At 46.6% G+C, this 22,162-nt stretch overlaps 2 protein-coding genes across 3 annotated transcripts in view; both read left to right on the top strand.

Moving 5' to 3' along the window:
- Positions 1-7,159: 7,159 nt before the first annotated feature.
- Positions 7,160-7,918, top strand: IMP3 (IMP U3 small nucleolar ribonucleoprotein 3; the record flags this gene model as incomplete). The annotated part of the gene is made up of 1 exon (XM_083621171.1): positions 7,160-7,918. The coding sequence occupies one exon, from the start codon at positions 7,160-7,162 to the stop codon at positions 7,721-7,723; it is 564 nt and encodes a 187-aa protein (XP_083477297.1). The 3' UTR covers positions 7,724-7,918.
- Positions 7,919-20,728: 12,810 nt separating this feature from the next.
- The window catches only part of FBXO34 (F-box protein 34), a 53,521-nt gene continuing 52,087 nt past the window's right edge, over positions 20,729-22,162 (top strand). The window contains exon 1 of one of the 2 annotated variants that reach the window (XM_083613912.1): positions 20,729-20,910. The gene's annotated coding sequence lies outside the window, so the exon portion shown is untranslated. Of the gene's footprint in view, positions 20,911-21,408; positions 21,571-22,162 lie in introns of those variants that run through there. The other variant, XM_083613913.1, reaches the window with a different exon arrangement.

Genomic DNA, 22,162 nt, shown 5'->3' with positions numbered 1-22,162 from the left:
ATAGAGGTAGGTAGAATACAGAGGCGCGCACCTATTAGGAACTGGCGGGACTCGATGCTCCTCCTGGAAACTACAGGAATTCGATGTTATTTTTTAAAACGTAGCTTCTACTGCAACCGGCAAGCAAGCAACAGAATTTCTGTTGTGTTTCCCCCCCCCAAAAAAAATCAGGTGTTATTTATTTAATGTGAAAAGAGACAAATATTGATTCTATTTTTTAAAGAATTTTAAATAATAGAATAATAGAACTGTAGAACTGGAATGGGCACCGAGGGTCATCTAGTCCAACCCCGTGCAATAAGAACCCATGCAGGAATCATACGTGACAAATAGCCACCCAACCTCTGCTTAAAAACCTCCAAGGAAGGGAATTCCACCACCTCTTTTCCAGTCAAACAGCTCTTACTATCATCAAGTTATTCCTGATATTACTTGGAATCTTTACTTGATGATATCAACTTTTAAATTAATCAGTAAAAATTAAAAACCCCACTGTAAATGGGATGTCTATGGCAGGGCTAGATTTAGGCCCTAAGGTAATGGGGCCCTTTTATATGTCCAGCTGTCCTTTGTCAACAACAAATTGCCGCTGTTTTTTGTGTTGAATATATGCTATATGGTAATTGATGGACCTAATAGGTGTCTCAAGCCATTTGCACGTAACAAAATATGTATTTTATCAAAGTAATTGCCATGCAACCAGTCCATGCAGAATGTAGACACCCTATATATGTTGTTGTGGTTTAGTCGTTTAGTCATGTCCGACTCTTCGTGACCGCATGGACCAGAGCACACCAGGCACTCCTGTCTTCCACTGCCTCCCGCAGTTTGGTCAAACACAGGCTGGTAGCTTCGAGAACACTGTCCCACCATCTCGTCCTCTGTCGTCCCCTTCTCCTTGTGCCCTCCATCTTTCCCAATATCAGGGTCTTTTCCAGGGAGTTCTCTTCTCATGAGGAGGCCAAAATATGGGAGCCTCAGCTTCAGGGTCTGTCGTTCCAGTGAGCACTCAGGGCTGATTTCCTTCAGAATGGAGAGGTTGGATCTTCTTGCAGTCCATGGGACTCTCCAGAGTCTCCTCCAGCACCATAATTCAAAAGCATCAATTCTTCAGCGATCACCCTATATATAGAAAGGAGCAAACCAGTGATATTTTTGGTTTCTATGGAAGCCGCCCAGAGTGGCTGGGGAGGCCCAGCCAGATGGGCGGGGTATAAATAATAAATTATTATTAATATTATTATTATTATTATTAGAGGGAGCAGGCTACCAGGCGGGGCCCATGACTTACATCATAGGAGCCTACACAATGCTAAACACTCTTGCTGTATGTAGGTTTTATTTTATTGGTTTTTTATCTTATATTTTGGAAATGTACATCCGGTTTTGTTTTCCTTTAAAATTTTTGAGGGCCCCCAAGAGAGTGGGGCCCTAAGCTATAGCTTGTTTAGTTTATACGTAAATCCGGCACTGGCCTGGGTGTTAGTGGAAGGCTGGGGGGGGGCACATCACATTCTTGCTGGGACAGTTTGTGCACCTTTGATCCCCTGCACCCCGAACTCAGCTCTCACCTAGTAGCTGTCCGCATGAAACCTCAGCTACACTTCGTTTGGGCCTCCCTTTTGCAGCCCCTGCCTGAGACTGCACCCAATCATAAAATATGTCTAGAATATATTGCTTTTAAAAAGTTGCTGGGGGGAGACTATTCTCTATTTGTTACTGTCGGAGAGGAATATTCCAAGGGAACCCGGAAGATGTGCAGTGCACACCCATATCACATTTATTATATCTATGTTCAACAAGAAGAGGAAGCGGGCGGAGCTCAGGGACCGGAAAAGGAACTTCCGCTGCCCTTTCCCCACGTGGTTGATTCTGGTGCTGGTTTCCCCAGGACTTTTGCAGAGCCTGATTTTTGCTGCCTGTGAAGCCGCTGCAGGTCAGTTGGTGGTTGGGGTGTTTCTTTGGGGGTGGGGGTAAATATTTCTTTCCTCTGGCTTTCCTGTCTCCTTGGTTTCTATTTGTTAGATCCAGCTCCCACATTGTTTAAAAAATAATTTTTATTGAGTTTTCCACTTAAATCATTGAAATATACTCAGAGTCGCAAAGTGATTTCATGCTCTTTATTCAGCTCATAGTGGTGAGGAGGAATGAATGAAAGTCCCCTCAAAGTATCTGCTTTATATACATTATTTACACAATGGGCTGCACATGATTGGCTAATTCTGGAATTCTACTGTAAGCCAATCAGGTTGTGGATTCACTTCTATCTGGAGCATGATTGGGTGGTTCCTGCCAATCAATCATACTGCTGCCTTGTTCTAGGACCAATCAGACTGCTGCATTCTGAATCCTATTGTTCTAGGACCAATCAGACTGCTGCCTTTTGGATCCTATTGTTCTAGGACCAATCAGACTGCTGCAGTTTGGATCCTATTCAACTCAGTACATAACAATCATATTCACATGGGAGCTGGGGGCACTGCTATACGGTGGTTCCGCTCCTTCCTGCTGGGCCGTGTCCAGAAAGTGGTGGTGGGGGATGAGTGTTCGGACCCCTGGGCCCTCACTTGTGGGGTGCCTCAGGGTTCCGTCCTCTCCCCCATGCTTTTTAATATCTATATGAAGCCGCTGGGAGAGATCATCGGGGGTTTGGCCTGGGTGTCCATCAATATGCAGATGACACCCAGCTCTACCTCTCCTTTAAATCAGAACCAGTGAAGGCGGTGAAGGTCCTGTGTGAGTGTCTGGAGGCGGTTGGAGGATGGATGGCAGCTAACGGATTGAGGTTGAATCCTGACAAGACAGAAGTACTGTTTTGGGGGGACAGAGGGAGGGCGGGTGTGGAGGATTTCCTGGTCCTGAATGGGGTAACTGTGCCCCTGAAGGACCAGGTGCGCAGCCTGGGAGTCATTTTGGACCCACAGCTGTCCATGGAGGCACAGGTTAATTCTGTTTCCAGGGCAGCTGTCTACCAGCTCCATCTGGTACGCAGGCTGAGACCCTCCCTGCCTGGACTGTCTCGCCAGAGTGGTGCATGCTCTGGTTATCTCCCGCTTGGACTACCACAATGCGCTCTACGTGGGGCTACCTTTGAAGGTGACCCGGAAACTGCAATTAATCCAGAATGCGGCAGCTAGACTGGTGACTGGGAGCGGCCGCCGGGACCACATAACACCGGTTCTGAGAGATCTGCATTGGCTCCCAGTACGTCAAAGTGTTGGTGCTGACCTTTAAAGCCCTAAACGGCCTTGGTCCTGTATACCTGAAGGAGCGTCTTCACCCCCATCGTTCAGCCCGGACACTGAGATCCAGCGCCGAGGTCCTTCTGGCGGTTCCCTCATTGCGAGAAGTGAGGTTACAGGGAACCAGTAGTGGCACCCACCCTGTGGAATACCCTCCCTTCAGATGTGAAGGAAATAAGCAGCTATCCTATATTTAAAAGACATCTGAAGGCAGCCCTGTTCAGGAAAGTTTTAAATATTTAACGCTGTATTGTTTTTAAAACTTGATTGGGAGCCGCCCAGAGTGGCTGGGGAAACTCAGCCAGATGGGCGGGGTATAAATAATAAATAATTATTATTATTATTATTATTATTATTATTATTATTATTATTATTTTATTTTGTTACATAATTCTGTGGCTTAATATATTACTCTGTAAGAGCACCGACCTCCTTCCCTCCCTCTTTCTGACTTCCACATAACTTTCCATATTCTTCGCATTTCTATAAGTACTTCTTTACCCTTTGTCAAAATATAATACTTCACCTTATTATCGGTAAATCAGTTCCTTGTATTTACATTACAAAACATTTCAATTCAAGCCTACAAACGTTTTCAAATGTTTACAATTTTGTTTCATGTAAAATGTAAATTTGTTCCAGTCCTTTTGAAACAGTTCGTCACACTGATTCCGAGATCCAGCCCCCACTTTTCGCGTTGACGAAATGCACGTAGTTTCGTTGCAAGGCGGTGAGCCTGTGGAACTCACTGCCACAAGGCGTAGTGACAACCGCAAAGTCAGATGGCTTTGAAAGGGGATTGGGCAAATACATGGAGGAGGGGGCTGTCGATGGTTGCAAGGCACAAGGGCTATATATTAGCTACAGGGAATCACACGTGGGGATAATGTTGACCTACCTGGTTCTTGCTTGTATACATCCCATGGGCCTTTGGCCAGCCAATGTAAGACTAAGAAGCTGGACTCAAGGCGCCTTTGCTTGATCCAGCTGGGCTCTTCTTCCTTGATCACTTATCAAAGAGCTGTCTGTACTTTGAAATCAAGATACTTCGCTGAGCCTGGTTAATAATAATAGGAATGGGAATAATAATAATAATAATAATAATAATAATAATTATTATTATTATTATTATTATTATTATTTATGTGTACCCTGCCCATCTGGCTGGGTTTCCCCAGCCACTCTGGGTGGTTTCCAACAGAGATTAAAAATACAAGAAAACATCAAACATTAAAAACTTCCCTGAACAGGGCTGCCTTCAGATGTCTTCTAAAGTCAGATAGTTGTTTTTCTCTTTGACATCTGATGGGAGGGTGTTCCACAGGGCGGGCGCCACTACCGAGAAGGCCCTCTGCCTGGTTCCCTGCAACTTCACTTCTTGCAGGGTGGGAACCGCCAGAAGACCCTCAGAGCTGGACCTCAGTGTCCGGGCTGGATGATGGGGCGGAGACACTCCTTCAGGTATAATGGTTATAATATTTGTAGTGGTAATACCCCATGAAAACTTTTTATGATCTTCCTTTGTGCATCAGGTATAGAGATAGGGATGTATAGCAAGAGCTAAAGAGACATGGTAAACAGTTTAAAAAATACATATTTTTGTTGCATCATATGGTATTATTATAAAAGCCAGGTTTATGCCAGGGCGGGGTGTATGACCTCAGTTAATACTGTCAATATTTTCTGTGCAGTCGATTTCCAGCAGATGTTTGTGTCCCCTTACCTAATCCTTCTAAGTAGAGATGGCAGCGATTGCAGCTGGGGTGTTTTCCATGGGCCCAGCCATTACACTCCCATAAACTGACATAATAATAATGATAATAATAATTTTATTATTCTTACCCCGCTCATGTGGGTTGCCTCAGCCACTCTGGGCGGCTGCCAACACTCATAAAAACATAATAAAACATTCAGCATTTAAAAACTTCCCTGAAAAGGGCTGCCTTCAGATGTCTTCTGAAGGTTGTATAGTTACTTATCTCCTTGTCATCATGGAAGGGTGTTCCACAATGTGAATACCTTGGCAGAAAGTACGCTGTATATCCATTTAACTATTCTATCCTGCCAATTAGCTACATAGGATTATCTTCTCGTCCGTTTCCCCCCTGTTGCTAGTGGTGTTGTCAAATATTTGGCAGGGCACAGTGCATGGTTTTGCGGGGTCTACATTTTCCTTCTTAGGTCCCAAGTTGTCTGGAACACATATTCTGCAAAATCGCTGGCTGAACTGCTTACTCAGGGGTGTCGTCTTCTATTTGTCCCCGTGTCAATTTGCAGTTTATTGGTTAATTTTTCTAGTAGGGCTGTTTCCCATACTATTTGGTACCATTGGTCCATGCTTACTCCTGACAGGTCAGAGAGAAGCTTAGCTAAACACGTTATAATCAATTATAAACCAGTTAGGTTCCGGGCCCAATTCAAAGTGCTGGTTTAGACCTACAAAACCTTACGCGGCTCGGGACCACAATACCTCTTTTCAAATGTACCTCCCCAAACCCTGGGATCATCTTCTGAGGCCCTTCTTCGTGTACCTCCTCCACGAGAGGTCCGGAGGTTAACAACACGAGAACGGGCCATTTCTTCACTGGCTGCCCTTTTAAAATGGGATCGGATGGTAGTTATTGGGTTTTGCTTTTATTTTTATTATGTGTCTTGTGTTTTTATATTGTGATTACAGGTTGTAACCCCCGCCCCCCCGCCCCCGAGACCTGTGGGTAAAGGGCAATATACAATTTAATAAATAATCAGCATCACGAATATCCTTAAACGCTTAGGAGGCATCGCAAGCTTTCTACACACAATGCAGATACTAAAAATGTAAGAGAGTTCTGAAGAGGTGTGGTTCAGTGGTAGAGAATCTGTCTTGCATGCAGAGCATCCTAGGTTCAGTCTCTGACAGCAGCAGACTCCTGCTTGGATAGCGACTCCCGGTACAGGCAGTCATACCATTGGTCCATCTATCTGAGTACTAAGCATAAGACAGTGCAATCCTATAAGCAAAAAGAGACCACGGAGAAGGCAAGAAGGGGGAAGAGAAGAAGCTGGCTGAATGCAGGGTTAATGTAAGCTGGCTGAATGCAGGGTTAATGTCAGCGGATATACCCCAAGACTGCAGTCTTCGTTTCAGTTAATAATAATAATAATTTTTATTTATACCCCGCCCTCCCCAGCCAAGGCTGGGCTTAGGGTGGCTAACAAGCAATAATAAAAACAAGTTGAATGAATACAACTTAAAAACAAGATTAAAATACAACATTAAAATATTGAAACGTTAAAATATTAAAATGCAGCCTCATCACAGGAGGAGAAAGGAAAAAGAAAGAGGGGGAGGGAATCAAATTGGCTCCAAGCCAAAGGCCAGGTGGAACAGCTCTGTCTTACAGGCCCTGCGGAAAGAAATCAGATCCTGCAGGGCCCTGGTCTCATGAGGCAGAGCGTTCCACCAGGCCGGAGCCAGTGTTGAAAAGGCCCTGGCTCTGGTTGAAGCTAATCTAACTTCCTTAGGGCCCGGGACCTCTATGGTGTTGTTATATATGGACCTTAAGGTCCTCCATGGGGCATACCAGGAGAGGCGTTCCCATAGGTACGAGGGTCCTAGGCCGTGAAGGGCTTTAAAGGTCAAAACCAGCACCTTAAACCTGACCCTGTACTCCACTGGGAGCCAGTGAAGCTGGAAAAGCACTGGGTGAATATGCTCCCATGGCAGAGACCCCATGAGGAGCCTTGCTGCTGCATTCTGCACCCGCTGGAGTTTCTAGGACAGCTTCAAGGGCAGCCCTGCATAGAGCGAATTACAGTAGTCAAGATATACGAGAGAGAGAGATATTGCACACACTTTTGTAAATCAAGAAAATCTTTAATAATAGTAAAAAATAAAACTAAGCTTCTCTCTCTGCCCTTTGCGTCTAGGAGGAAAGATGGTGCGCAAGTTGAAGTTCCACGAGCAGAAGCTCCTCAAGAAACTGGACCTGGTGAACTGGGAGGCCGCCTCCGGGAACCTTGCTGAGCTGCGAGTGCTCCGTCGCTTCCGCTTGCAGCGCAGGGAGGACTACACCCGCTACAACCAGCTGAGCCGCGCGGTTCGGGAGCTGGCCCGCCGCATCCGGGACCTCGGGGAAGCGCCGGAGTCGGCAGCTTTCCGGGCTCAGAGCACTGCCGCTCTCCTAGAGAAGCTGTATGCCATGGGCTTGGTGGCCTCCAAAAGCTCCCTGGAGCTGTGTGACCGCGTCTCGGCCTCCTCCTTCTGCCGCCGCCGCCTGCCTTGCCTGCTCCTGAAGCTCCGTATGGCCCAGAACTTGAAATCGGCCGTCACCTTTGTGGAGCAGGGCCACGTGCGGGTTGGGCCCGAGGTCGTGACGGACCCAGCCTTCTTGGTGACTCGGGCGATGGAGGACTTCATCACCTGGACCGACTCCTCTCGCATCCGCCAGCATGTGCTCAACTACAACCAGGAACGGGATGATTTTGATTTGGCTTGCTAATTATCTTTTTTCTTTTTTTTTAAGTGGGGGCACCTTTTCCCAATTTGTTAACCTGACTTACCGTATTTTTCGATCTGTAAAATGCACCTGACCATAAGATGCTACTAGTTTTTAGAGGAGGAAAACAGGGAAAAAATATTCTGAATCAAATGTTGTATAAACTACCGTATTTAATAAAAAACCAGTATATCAGAATCATATTACAGCCGTGTAAAGTGAACAGCAGTCAACAGTGGCATTAAGAACCATCATCACTGTCATTAACAAGTGAAGAGAGACTTTAAGGTTAGAGTACTCTTCTAGTCTTCTGTGAACCCCAAGAACTCATCACTGCTAGAGTCAGAATTTATGAAGCTCAGTTGCTCACAATCACTGACATCACTTTCTTCGCTATCTTGATGTAAAGTACCATCTTCGCGTGCAAGCCCCCTTTTCCACCCTCCTCCTCTCCATCCCTTTCACCCAAACTCCTCAGGTGACGTCTGCAATTTCTCCCCTTCTCTGCACCCTCTCCTTTGCTCTCTACCATGACTCTCCACTCATGGCAACCTACAGTACCTCCTCTCCCTTCACCCAGCTTCTTGGTCCCCCTCCTCTCCATCCTCTTCCTCCCCTTTCAGCGAACAGCCTGCCCGCTGCTCCAAAGCTTGAGGGAAAGGGGCAGGCTGCTGGCAGAGCAGAATCCCCAACCCCCATTCAGCAGCCCAGGAACGCGGGGCATGGGCGCACAGCCTGCCCACTGCTCCAAAGCTTCCCAGGGCTGCAGGGGAAGCTGAGGCCGCCGGCAGAGCAGCGCGGCTCCCCCACCACCACCAAAGAGCAGCCCAAGAGCGTTTCGCACTCCGGCAGTTTGGGTCCAGGGACCACACATTCGCTCCATAAGATGCACAGACATTTCCCCTTACTTTTTAAGAGGGAAAAAGTGCGTCTTATGGAGCGAAAAATACGGTATTTATTAAATTTGCTCGCTGCCCTTCATCCGAAGATCACAGGGCAGTTCATAACATAAGAATGCCAAATTCATACAGAATAAAACGAAAACATCCATCTCTTGTGCGATCCTTGTGGACCACAGGAGTAGGTAGGCCTGGAATGCTTAGCCCAGATAATCTCCAAGGGCCCCAACATTTTCCCCACTTGGCAGTTAATGCCCTGATTAACGTGGATAGTCTTGATATTTTGGAGGGTAACTGTTTACCGCTGCGTGCAATAGTGACTCTGTTGTCTGGGTTGTGTGTGTAGATCCTAACAATGCCTGTATCTTATATTCATTTTAAAAAAAAAATTATTAAGGGTTTTCTTGTTTTACAGTGTAAGTGTAATGCCTCGTATTTTTTTCCCCCATGTAACATTTTTACAAATCCGTTTCATTTGTTGAGGCATTAGGGGGAGAAGAAAAAAAGAAAAGAAAGAAAAGAAAGGGGGGTGGAGGGAGGGGAGATGGATGGGGGTGGGGTCGGGTGGCGATGTTTCTGTTATGCTTAATGTATGTAGAGTTTGGTGTCAGCGTGCTTGTGTGGTTCACTTGTGTTCCTTTGGTGGTGAGAGAGGTTGGGGTTGGCCTAGGGTGTGATTGTTTGTTTGTGGCTGGCTGTGGTGGTCTTTGTTTTCGTGTGTGAGTGGGGTGGGTGTTTTGGATCAGGTTAGCCATACTGATCCGTATGCTGTTGGTGGATTATTGTCGTTGTCCTGTTGGGCTGTGTATGTGATAAAGGGGAGCCATACCGGGGTGAAGGTGTCTTCTTCTGTTTGTCCCCGTGTCAGTTTCAGCTTATTAGTTAATTTTTCTGGTAGGGCTGTTTCCCATACTATTTGGTACCATTGGTCCATGCTTACTCCTGACAGGTCTCTCCAGTGTCTGGTTATGATGTTTCTGGCTTATATTTATTTTTTAAAAAAATATTGGTTTTGTCCAAAATTAATCTAAGTAAGATAAAAACATGACATAAACAAAAAAAAAAAAAAGAAAGAAAGAGAGGTAAGAAAAAAGAGATAGAGTTTCAAGAGGAAATAGAGAAGATAGTGTTCAGAGATTAAAGAACTTTCAATTCTTCATCAGTCTGCTACATATAAACAATGTGGCTGGGGAAGCCCAGCCAGATGGGTGGGGTATAAATAATAAATTATTCTTATTCTTATTAATCACTTCATACATGCCAATGTAACACCTAACAAAACCACTTTCTAGAAACAAACATCATCTTCCATCCCCAAATCCAAACGTCATTATTTCATTTTCTCATCACTTCATTTTCTTATATTCTTTTATCTTATATTCCGATGGCAAAGGTTGAACTGCAATGGCACCTTCTCTTTACTTTAGGGAAAAAACAAAATGACAGGCTTCGGACTTGGATAACGCACAGAGAGAGAGAGACAGTCTCCACCAGAGGGAGGTGGTGGACTAAAAGTTGTCGGTGCATGCTTGGAAAAGCAAATGGACTGGCTGGCGAAACAACACTCCATACAAATACTCTATATCAAACATTCTCTGTGCCATAGACATCTTACAGGAGCACACCAGAAGTTAAATAACGGATTATATTTGACTGCTCCCTAGCAAACAACCCCAAATCTTGATCCATCTTTAATTAAAAAGCCAACAACCAGTATCATTCACTTCTGATCGCGGACTGGATGGCTGCCCACAAGTCATCCACACAGCTATTCTTTTCAAGAAGCTCCCCCCCTCCCCTGGCACCTCCGCAAAATAATTTCCTCTCTGTCTCTATGGTAACACGTTCCTTGATAGTACAGCAGAAGTCATTACGCTGCTGAATTTCTTGGCTGGTACCTCAGTCTTTGAATCAATGCTTAGCGTTTTGTGCATTTCTCTCTCACTGCTCTGCTGTGCTGGCCCCAGTTGCGAGCAAGAAACCTTTCCCTCCCTCAATATTTCTCACTTTGACAGTAGCTTTGCCACCATAATGCGTTTTGAGATGACTGTTTCGGTTGGGGGGAGCGAGATTAGCGTTCTGTGTGCTTCACTGTCACTTAATATGTTTAGAACTTTTATCGTCTTTTTGTAAAATTGACCTTGGCTTTTGCCAAGTTTAAAACAGAACCATGCACCTATCAATTGCTTCTGAAAACAACAACACTAATAATTTTATTTATACCCCGCCCTTCCTGGTTCAGAAAACCGGGCTCAGGGTGGCTAACAACAAATTTAAAACACTTAATTGATGCAACAAAAAAAAACCAGTATAAAATACAGTATAAAACGTGAATAACAATAAATTCAGAATTCAAAAATCAATTTAGGGGGGAAATCCACCCAATAAACATTAGATGATCACCAGGGCTAGCTGGCTAAATTAGTCCTATTTGGGCCAGAGAGGAGACCAGGGGAGAATTAGCTGTGGGATCCCAGAGCGGGTAATCTTCATAAAAAGGGGAGGAGGAGGGAAGGAAGGGGAATAAAAGATCAGGCTAAGTTCAAACTGAAAGCCAGGCGGAATAGCTCTGTGTTACAGGCACTGCGGAAGGAAGTTAAATCCTGCAGGGCCCTGGTCTCACGAGACAGAGCATTCCACCAGGTCGGAGCCATCACTGAGAAGGCCCTGGCCCTACATAACAACATCTAGCCACGGAATATGAGTCTTTGGCTACCCATTATTTCCTTATTGCATTTATATGCCACCACTCCTCCAGGGAGCTCAAGGTGGTGTATTTAGTACTCCTTTTCCCCATTTTATCCTCGCTGCAACCCTGCAAGGTAAGTTAGGCTGAGAGTGGGTGACTGAACCAAGGTCACTTGGGGAGCTACGTGGCCGAGTGGGGAATCGAACCCTGGTCTCCCAGGGACTAGTCAGATGCTAACAACTACGCCATACCAGGCAAGGCAATTTATGATCCATTCCGTGGCGTTCTAAAACGCTTGTTAACTTAACTTTCAATGGGTTTTGAGCGTGTTTGAATGCTTAAACTGTATACAATTTAGGGTTGAATCCAGTGCAGAATACACACCTTGAAGTTAATATACATGACTAACCTAAATTTTGGAACACAGGTGGCACTGTGGGTTAAACCACAGAGCCTAGGATCAGAAGGTCGGCGGTTTGAATCCCTGCGACAGGGTGAGCTCCCGTTGCTCAGTCCCTACTCCTGCCAGCCTAGCAGTTCGAAAGCACGTCAAAATGCAAGTAGATAAATAGGTACCACTCCGGCGGGAAGGTAAACGGTGTTTCCGTGTGCTGCTCTGGTTCGCCAGAAGCGGCTTGGTCATGCTGGCCACATGACCCGGAAGCTGTACGCCGGCTCCCTCGGCCAGTAAAGCGAGATGAGCGCTGCAACCCCAGAGTCAGTCACGACTGGACCTAATGGTCAGGGGTCCCTTTACCTTTAACCTAAATTTCAGTGGGTCTGCTCTGAATTGGTTGCCATCCCTATTGTAGAAATGGGAAACCTGAGATGCCCTTCAGGTGGTTATCGGGTTCTGACCCCCATCAGCCTCTGCCACTATGGCCAGTGATCAGGGCTTGATAAGACCTGTAGTTCAGAAACATTTGGAGTGCCATGGCCTCTGCATTCCTGTCATAATGAATTCCAAAGGGTTAAGTCATCTGTAAATGAAAAACAAACAAACGTGGCACTTGTAGACAAAGTGATCTGTGTGACACAGGCATTGGTGATACTTCATCAGAATAATGAAGCAAGCTGTACTTTTGTGACAGTAGGGACAGTCAAACTCCAGTTCCCATCAGCCCCAGTTGGCATCGCCGATGGTCAGGGAGTTGGTAGTCCCCCAAAGCACTGTGCAGGCACAAAGTTGCCTAGCCTTGATTTATTGCCTAATGAACCTGTCATTTTAGACCCTGCTGCATCCCTAAGAAAATGTCCGGAATGTTTGTCCTTTCCTAGCCTGAAACATTTGCATCTGCAACCAACTTCACCCAACATGCACCCAAATCACAGCTCATACTTTTACGGGCAAGAGGCTGTGTTGTCTTTAATGACTGCCTATGAGACAGAAGCGGGACGCGGGTGGTGCTATGGGTTAAACCACAGAACCTAGGTCTTGCCGATCAGAAGGTCGGCGGTTCGAATCCCCACAACAGGGTGAGCTCCCATTGCTCGGTCCCTGCTCCTGCCAACCTAGCAGTTCGAAAGCACGTCAAAGTGCAAGTAGATCAATAGGTACCGCTCCGGCGGGAAGGTAAACGGTGTTTCCGTGCGCTGCTCTGGTTCGCTAGAAGCGGCTTAGTCATGCTGGCCACATGACCTGGAAGCTGTACGCCGGTTCCCTCGGCCAATAAAGCGAGATGAGCGCCGCAACCCCCGAGTCGGCCACAAGTGGACCTAATGGTCAGGGGTCCCTTTACCTTTACCTTACGAGACAGAAACCAGCGGGTACAATGTTTTCCTGGCCTGCAGATACACAGAGGAAGAAAACGGCACCTACTGATACCTGCCTGTCGTGGAGCTCTGCAAAAGTCACACCTGTTCACTGCGCAGGTGCCAGGCAAGTTGCTGCTGCCTTTTTGCAATCTCTTTCCAAGGCTTTGTGTTCACTGCGTAATTGGCACTCTGAATCTGTGGCTGCGCATAGCTGTAACCGGTGCATAATGAAGGTGGCTTTCCCTGACACGACGCAGCAGCAGCAGCCGCCCACGTGAGGCAAGCCCTTTCTGCAACGCTGCCTGGCAACCGAGAGCTCCTTCTGCTAGTCATTTGCTATCGCGTTCTCAGTGCAGAGGCTTATGCCAGCATTCCTGGTTCTGTGGTGGCTAAAGTACAAGTGGGATAGTACATGTGAACCTTCCTCGTTCCAGCTTTCTCCAACTCCACTATCTGATTACCTTTCACCCGTGTAGGCATTTGCATATCAGTAATGGACTGTGTCAGGAGAAGGTCTTTGGCAATCACTTCTAGCCAAGCAAGATTGTCTTCCATGAACACAGTCTTAACAGTGAGTCCATAAGTGACTGTGGAGGCCAGTTCTGGATCCACACGTCCTTCCACAGTGGGGACAGAGGTTTCCAGGTGGGAGTTGATCATGGTGAGGTTTTGCCAAGCGTGCCTTCCTCTTAGCACGTTTCTCCCTTTCGTCCTGAGTTCGAATGTCTTCAAAGTCCATGTTACAGGTAGGTAGCCGTGTTGCTCTGTCGTAGTCAAAACAAACTAAAAAAATTCCTTCCAGTAGCACCTTAGAGACCTTACCTTCTTCAGGTATCTGAAGAAGTGTGCATGCACACGAAAGCTCATACCAATAACAAACTTACTTGGTCTCTAAGGTGCTACTGGAAGGAATTTTTTAAATTTTGTTTCAAAGTCTATGACACCTTTGGTCAAGGCTGTTCTTCAACTGGAGCGCTCGCAGGCCAGTGTTTACCAATTGTTGGTGTTTATACTACTTTTCAAAGTAGTATATTTGCCTTGAGAGAGACTTACAAACGCCATCTCCAACTCCTCAAAAGATTCCATCAATAGTGTCTCCGAAAATTTTTTTACACTTCACTTGGGAAGACAGGCAAACTAATGCCAGTGTACTGGAAGAAGCAAAGTGTCAAAGCAATGATTCTTCAACATCAACTTCGTTGGACTGGTCATGTTGTGCGGATGCCTGATTATCGTCTTCCAATGCAACTACTCTATTCCGAACATAAGAATGGAAAGTGTAATGCTGGTGGTCAACAAAAGAGGCAGAAGTTAAGGTCCTTTAACAGTTATTATTGGGTGGCCAGGAAACGAGAATAAAGTTGGTGCATCTTGTATACCTTCTTCATCTGTTTTTCTTTGTCTTGTGGTTGTTACATTCTCATGACTGCCTCCTGTTGCTGCTACCACACCTCCTTTACTTCCTCCCATCTCTTCCACCTGTTTTTCTCTAGTATACAATAATATGAATATACCGTACTTTGGCCTGCTAAAGTTGCCCGTGTTCTTATATTAGAACCATACCTTGGTTAAGCCTCCCCCCGCCCCAGCTCCAAAAAAATGCATGCACGCTCTCTCACACACAGAGTACTTAGCATTAGATCAGATCAAAAACATTCTGCAGGATGGCTCAGCTCTTCTGCAAGGCTTGAAAGGCATTGACATTTTGTCACATTCATTGCAGTAATGATTCCAACCTGACCTGGTAGAAAACTAATGGTCTTCATTCACAGAGGTTGGACTGTAAACATTCCGATAGCTTTTTGCTCCCCGAGTGGTTGGAATGTTGTTGAACGTTCTGTGCCATCCCACTAGCCCAGGTGATTGATATCATAGGCTGTACCACCACAGGAACAATACAATACGGACTAGGGTGCAAGACACCTTTCCATTTCCAGAATGGTTCAAGTGTCACAGGTTCCCTGAATAGCCAACAATTTATTTTATCTACTTTTTAATTAAATTAATAAACTTAATAATTCATCTGTGATCATGAGACTCTTCTTCATCTGCCTTCGTCATGAGAGGTCTGGAGGGTGGCAACACGAGAAAGGGCCTTTTCTGCAGTGGCTCCGTCTGTGGAATGCTCTCCCCAGGGAGACTTGCCTGGTACCTTCATCATACACCTTTAAAGGTAAAGAACCCCTGACCATTAGGTCCAGTCGTGGCCGACTCTGGGGTTGTGGCGCCCATCTTGCTTTATTGGCTGAGGGAGCCGGCGTACAGCTTCCGGGTCATGTGGCCAGCATGACTAAGCCACTTTTGGCGAACCAGAGCAGCGCACGGAAATGCCGTTTACCTTCCCGCCGGAGCGGTACCTATTTATCTACTTGCACTGGCATGCTTTCGAACTGCTAGGTTGGCAGGAGCAGGGACTGAGCAACGGGAGTTCACCCCGTCATGGGGATTCGAACCGCCGACCTTCTGATCAGCAAGTCCTAGACTCTGTGGTTTAACCCACAGCGCCACCCGCATCCCTACTCATACACCTTTAGGAGCCAGGTAAAAACATTTCTTTTCAACCAGGCCTTGGGCTGATTAATATTCAGTGGCCTGTTAAATTTGTTAGGGGAAGGGTTATTTTTATTTTTAAAAACAAAAACAAAAACCTTTTTTTATTACTTCTATCATGCATTTTTATCTTGTGAACCATCCTGAGATCTTTGAATGGAGGCATATCAATTTTTTTAATAATAATAATATACATTTTTATACCACCCTTCATCCAAGGATCACAGGGCAGTTTACAATATAGCAACACAGAAGCGCATAGCGTAGTAACAAATAAAAACAGTCACACACATACTGAGTTTAAAAAGCCATAGATTGTTTAATTAGCCAAAGGTTTGGGAGAAGAGGAATGCTTTTCTTTTCTTTTTTTTAATAAAATATTTATTGAGATTTTACAAAAAACATAGGTTTATAAAATACAAAGAAGACATATGGAAAGAAAAAGATAAAAAAAGAAAACATACAAAAATACATAAAAAAGAAAAAAGGAAAATAAAAATACAAAAAGCGAGTAGATAAAAAATAATTAAAAACAAATCCGTTTTTTATAACTTTAAACTCATTAGCTTGTTTCCTTGACCTCCTCACACCTCCCCTTTTTGTATTCCCATTTAAATAATCAAATCAGCAAATCCTTACCCTCTTTCGTTTATCTTAACTCTGTAACTTAACATATTATAACTCTATATTTTCATCCATTATCAATTCATTTTTGCATATTCTTATTAACTTTGTTGCTAATGACACTTATTTTCAATCCAACATCATTTTAACATTCATTTTAACATTTAACATACAGTGTTTCTGCAGATAGTCTTTAAATTTCTTCCAATCTTCTTCCACCAACTCTTCTCCCAGGTCTCGGATTCTGCCAGTCATTTCCGCCAATTCCATATAGTCCATCACCTTCATCTGCCACTCTTCCAGGGTGGGTAAATCTTGTGTCTTCCAATACTTTGCAGTAAGTATTCTTGCTGCTGTTGTTGCATACATGAAGAAAGTTCTATCCTTCTTTGGCACCAATTGGCCGACTATGCCCAGAAGAAAGGCCTCTGGTTTCTTCAGGAAGGTATATTTAAATACCTTTTTCGTTTCATTATATATCATCTCCCAGAAAGCCTTAATCTTTGGGCACGTCCACCAAAGGTGAAAGAATGTACCTTCATTTTCTTTACATTTCCAACATTTATTATCGGGCAAATGATATATTTTTGCAAGCTTGACTGGTGTCATGTACCACCTGTATATCATTTTCATAATATTCTCTCTTAAGGCATTACATGCCGTAAATTTCATACCGGGAGAAGAGGAATGCTTTTCCTGGCGCATAAAGATATGTTACAAAGGGGCCAAGCGAGTTTCCCTGAAGAGAGCATCCTGCAAGCAGGAGAATTCCACAAACTTCCCTGTGGACCTCTCGTGGATAAAGCCTTGAGGTATTGCGGACCTGAGCTGTTTAAGGCTTTGTAAGTCAAAACCAGCATTTTGAATTGGGCTCGAAAACTAACTGGCAGCCAGTGCAGTCAGGTCAGAATTGGTGTAATATGCTCAAAGTGTCTGGCACATCCACTGCCTCACCTGCAGATATAAAGGAGAAGGGCTGTGTATTAGCCATGACAATGGAACAGTATACCATGATACCAGCTACTGGGGAAGACTGCAGCTCTCATGTCCTGCTTTCAGACCCTCCAAGTGTCCCTATTTCCCAAGGATGTCCCTGATTTAGAGATGCTGTCCCGGTTTCTGATTTGATCCCGAAACGTCCCACTTTTCCTTAGGATGTCCCTATTTTCATTGGAGAAATGTTGGAGGGGATGGAGTTACCTGCCCCCACCTCCAAGCCGTCTGAAGGCAATCCTGTAGAGGGAAGTTTTTTAATGTTTTATTGTGTTTTTACATATGTTGAAAGCTGCCCAAAGTGGCTGGGGCAACTCAGTAAGATGTGTGGGGTATAAAATTATCATTATGGAATGGGACGTCCCTATTTTCATCAGAGAAATGTTGGAGGGCATGTGCTTTTCTGTGTGGTCCTGTTAATGACAGAGTGCGGGATGAGACATATTTTGGGTCCCACTCAGTCTCCTTAAGGTTTCCTTTAACCATTGTCCAAATGGGACCACACAACCTGGGAGCAGTTGCAAAGGCATCTAAGCCAGGGGTCAGCAACCTTTTTCAGCTGGGGGCCGGTCAACCGTCCCTCAGACCATGTGGTGGGCCGGACTATATTTTGAAGAAAGAAAAATGAACAAATTCCTATGCCCCACAAATAACTCAGAGATGCATTTTAAATAAAAGGACACATTCTACTCATGTAAAAACACGCTGATTCCCGGACCGTCCGCGGGCCGTATTTAGAAGGTGATTGGGCCGGATCCGGCCCCTAGGCCTTAGTTTTACCTTGTTGTTGTTTAGTCATTTAGTTGTGTCCGACTCTTCGTGACCCCATGGACCAGAGCACGCCAGGCACTCCTGTCTTCCACTGCCTCCTGCAGTTTGGTCAGACTCATGTTTGTAGCTTTGAGAACACTGTCCAACCATCTCGTCCTCTGTCGTCCCCTTCTTCTTGTGCCCTCAATCTTTCCCAACATCAGGGTCTTTTCCAGGGAGTCTTCTCTTCTCATGAGGTGGCCAAAGTATTGGAGCCTCAGCTTCAGGATCTGTCCTTCCAGTGAGCACTCAGGGCTGATTTCCTTCAGAATGGAGAGGTTTGATCTTCTTGCAGTCCATGGGACTCTCAAGAGTCTCCTCCAGCACCATAATTCAAAAGCATCAATTCTTTAGCGATCAGCCTTCTTTATGGTCCAGCTCTCACTTCCATACATCACTGCTGGGAAAACCATGGCTTTAACTATACGGACCTTTGTTGGCAAGGTGATGTCTCTGCTTTTTAAGATGCTGTCTAGGTTTGCCATCGCCTTTCTCCCAAGGAGCAGGCGTCTTTTAATTTCGTGACTGCTGTCACCATCTGCAGTGATCATGGAGCCCAAGAAAGTAAAATCTCTCACTGCCTCCATTTCTTCCCCTTCTATTTGCCAGGAGGTGATGGGCCCAGTGGCCATGAGCTTTGTTTTTTTGATGTTGAGCTTCAGTCCATATTTTGCGCTCTAGTTTTACCTACCCATGTGCAAAGGCATCTCAGCACCTTTCCACCCCTCGAGGAAAATGTCTCCACTGACATGCAGCTCTTAGCCTATCTTGAGCAAAAAATGGGGAGCTGTGCAGAGTGTCTGCAGGCAATTGTTTTCACGGTTAAAGCAAACAGCACGGTGATAAGGTGGTATACGCCCATGAAAAGCCCTGATAAGCGCAATAATTAAATAATCCACTGCCCACACACCAGAGCTGCCGTGGTTTGGCTGATCCCCTAATTACTCTGACAGAATCAGACTTCTTCCTTAGACCGTGATAAGATAGGGCTGTAATTTTATCTCTTGTTTTCTTCATGCCTGGGAAAGGCTGTAATGCCGAGAGGCTAAGTGTCTCGGGGAAAGTTATACAATATGCAGACCATCCTTTAGCAGAAGATTGTCGTAGCTTTGCATTGTGGGGGTGGCTGGTATCAGGCTGCCTGTAAGATTAGCACCATATGTTAAAAACAAAAAGCCCACCAAACCAAATAAACTTTAAAAAACTGGCACCAGGCTCACTTTAAGGTTAGCACTTTCTGGGGGGTGGGGGGCGGGGGAGAGAGAAAAGTTGGTATTAAACTAAGGTTACCAGATTTTTTTTCAATGAATCCCGGGGCACTTTTCAACTTCAGTAGGAATGATAGGATTTTATCAGGGGATTTGTAAAGCTGGGGACTAACTATACCCAGGAAATGGGGATGTCTGGTAACCTTATATTAAACTGGGTTTAAGAGTTAGTACCAAGGGACGCGGGTGGCGCTGTGGGTTAAACCCCAGAGCCTAGAACTTGCCGATCAGAAGGTCGGTGGTTTGAATCCCCGCGACAGGATGAGCTCCCGTTGCTCGGTCCCTGCTCCTGCCAACCTAGCAGTTCGAAAGCACGTCAAAGTGCAAGTAGATAAATAGGTACCGCTCCTGCGGGAAGGTAAACAGTGTTTCCGTGCGCTGCTCTGGTTTGCCAGAAGCGGCTTAGTCATGCTGGCCACATGACCCAGAAGCTGTACGCTGGCTCCCTCGGCCAATAAAGCGAGATGAGTGCCGCAACCCCAGTTGGCCACGACTGGACCTAATGGTCAGGGGTCCCTTTACCTTTAACCTGAAAAAAACCCAACCTGAAGCGTCTGTAACCTGAGGTATGACTGTACAGAAATGTAAATAATAATAATAATAAAGCCAGCCCCGCAACCTGGCACTACTAAAGCCGCCGCCCTCTTACGTTTGAGGCTTGAACACATATTTTTGTGCTTTTATACTACAAAACGCTCTGTGATCCTCGGACACAGTGGACGCTTGGGTTGCGAACGTGATCCGTGCGGGATACACGTTCGCAACCCGCAGCTGCGCGTCTGTGCATGCGTGGGTTGCGTTTTGGCACTTCTGCGCATGCGCAAAGAGCAATTTAGCGCTTCTGTGCATGCGCTACTGCTGAAACCCAGAAGTAACCTGTTCCGGTACTTCCGGTGGTCTGTAACCCCCAAAAAAACCCCAACCTGAAGCGTCTGTAACCCGAAGTATGACTGTATAGAAATAATAATAATAATAATAATAATAATAATAATAATAATAATAGCCAGCCCCGCAACCTGGCACTAATAAAGCGGCTGCCCTCTTCCCTTTTGCATATTTTTGTGTTCTTCCACCGCCCTGTGATCCTCGGAGGAAGGGCGGCATAGGAAATGAACCAATACTAATAATAACCCCCATAAGCGTGGCCCTGGGCCCCAGGGCCTTGCCCGCGCCGGGGCTTGTGTGGGTGTCCCGGGGGCTGAGCTTGGCCCTGGGCCCCCAATCCACTCAGCCCCGCGGCGGCGTCGGAGGCCTGCCCGCCTGTCCCTGCCGGGGCGGCGGGGAGCCGGCGAGGCCCGCCGGTCGGAGCGGGCGCCTGGTCGGCCCAGCCCTGCCTGCCAGCCTGCCCCCGCCGCCGCCGCAGCAGCCTCCCCCGGCGGGCGGCGCCCCACTCGGCGCCGCTGCTCCGCCCCGGGCCTTGGATTGGCGGGAGGCCGCGGCTCCTCCCAGCGCGGGTCGGGGGCCGAGCGAGAGAAGCGGGACGGAGGAGACGTCGGCGAAGGTAGCGCCGGAGGAGGAGGAGGAGGAGGAGGGGGAGAAGCGCCTCCGCCGCCAGCAGAAGGAGAAGGAGCGTCGGAGGCCCCAGAGCCGCCCCCTCGCCAGGTGAGGCGAGGCCGCTCGCGGGAGGGCCCGCGCCGGGGGCTCGCCTAGAACCCGCCGCCGGCCTCGGGAACCACAGCGGGGGGCTTCCTTCACCCCCTCACCGAAACAACCCCCGAGGGCGCCCTTGGGAGCCCCACACCCCCCAATTACCCCCAGCGCTATAATAGGACCTGCCCCCTATATGAGGGGTCTTTCCCCCCTTGTAGGGGAATTCTTCCCTTTTTTGGGGGGTGGGTGATATTTGAGGCGGGGTCTTTCGGGTTTCAGCCTCATTTTGGGAAGAGGAATCCCTCCCCCCTGCCCATATTTTGGGGTGTCTGTGGGGTCGAGGCGTGGACTCGAGGTGTCTCCATCCTTCTTTTTGGTGGGGGTCTGGACCTCCTTCTCTTTAGCTTGGGGCGTTGTGGGGGCTTCTCCGTATTCAGGGCTTAAAGAGGGGGCCCTGCAGGATTTGGGCTGCCTTTGCATTTCAGGGTGGTTGTGTTTTTGTGTGGGGCGGAGGCTTCTTGTCCCCATTCCCCCCACCCCCTGCTTGAGTGTAGGAGGGCCCCTATATTTAGGATTTTGTCGTGCTTGGGAAATATGGAGTTGGAGTCCCTGCTGCTTCCAGGGTTTGGGGTGATGGAGAGATTTTCTGTTTCCAGGAGGCAGGGATTTGGGGTGAGGGCTCCTTTCTCCACACTCATATTCTTTCCCTCCCACCCCCTTTCCCCCTACTCTTTGGGATTTGATTCTGTGCCTTTTCAAGGCTTCCCTTAAGCCAAACGGTTCCCTTGAATTCGAGAGAGGAGGCTTGATCCTGCTGCCCGAATTGCAAAGACTTCCTTGTTCCATCACCAGGGACCTCGGAGGAGCTTCACATCTCAGCCCCCTTTTTTTGCTTAGGGGATTAGGAAACTGGAGCAATTGCCAGCCCAGGTCCCAAAGGCTCCTTGTGACACGATGAATTTGCAACACAGAAGGAGCGTGCAGCGTGCGGATCTTGGCCTCCCACCCCTGGGAGCAAGCCCTGTTGAATTCAGTAGGATTTACTTCTGAGTAGACATGATTGTGATCATTTTGCTGTTGCATTTGTTAATCCCTTTTCTTACAAAGGTAGCTGTTTTGCATTGAAGCCAGTTAAAAGGCAGTAAAAACCTAAAACAGACAATTTGGTGCAGTTAGCAAAAGGAAAAAAGGCAAGACTACAAGTCATGCTTGGTATTGTGCCGTCCGTTAATTTAAATGGGACTTTATTTGTTTCTGTCTGTGT

This window comes from Podarcis filfolensis (genome assembly GCF_964270895.1).
Source record: "Podarcis filfolensis genome assembly, chromosome: 1".
NCBI classification, from domain to species: domain Eukaryota; kingdom Metazoa; phylum Chordata; class Lepidosauria; order Squamata; family Lacertidae; genus Podarcis; species Podarcis filfolensis.
This window is presented reverse-complemented; position numbering and strand designations above follow the sequence as displayed.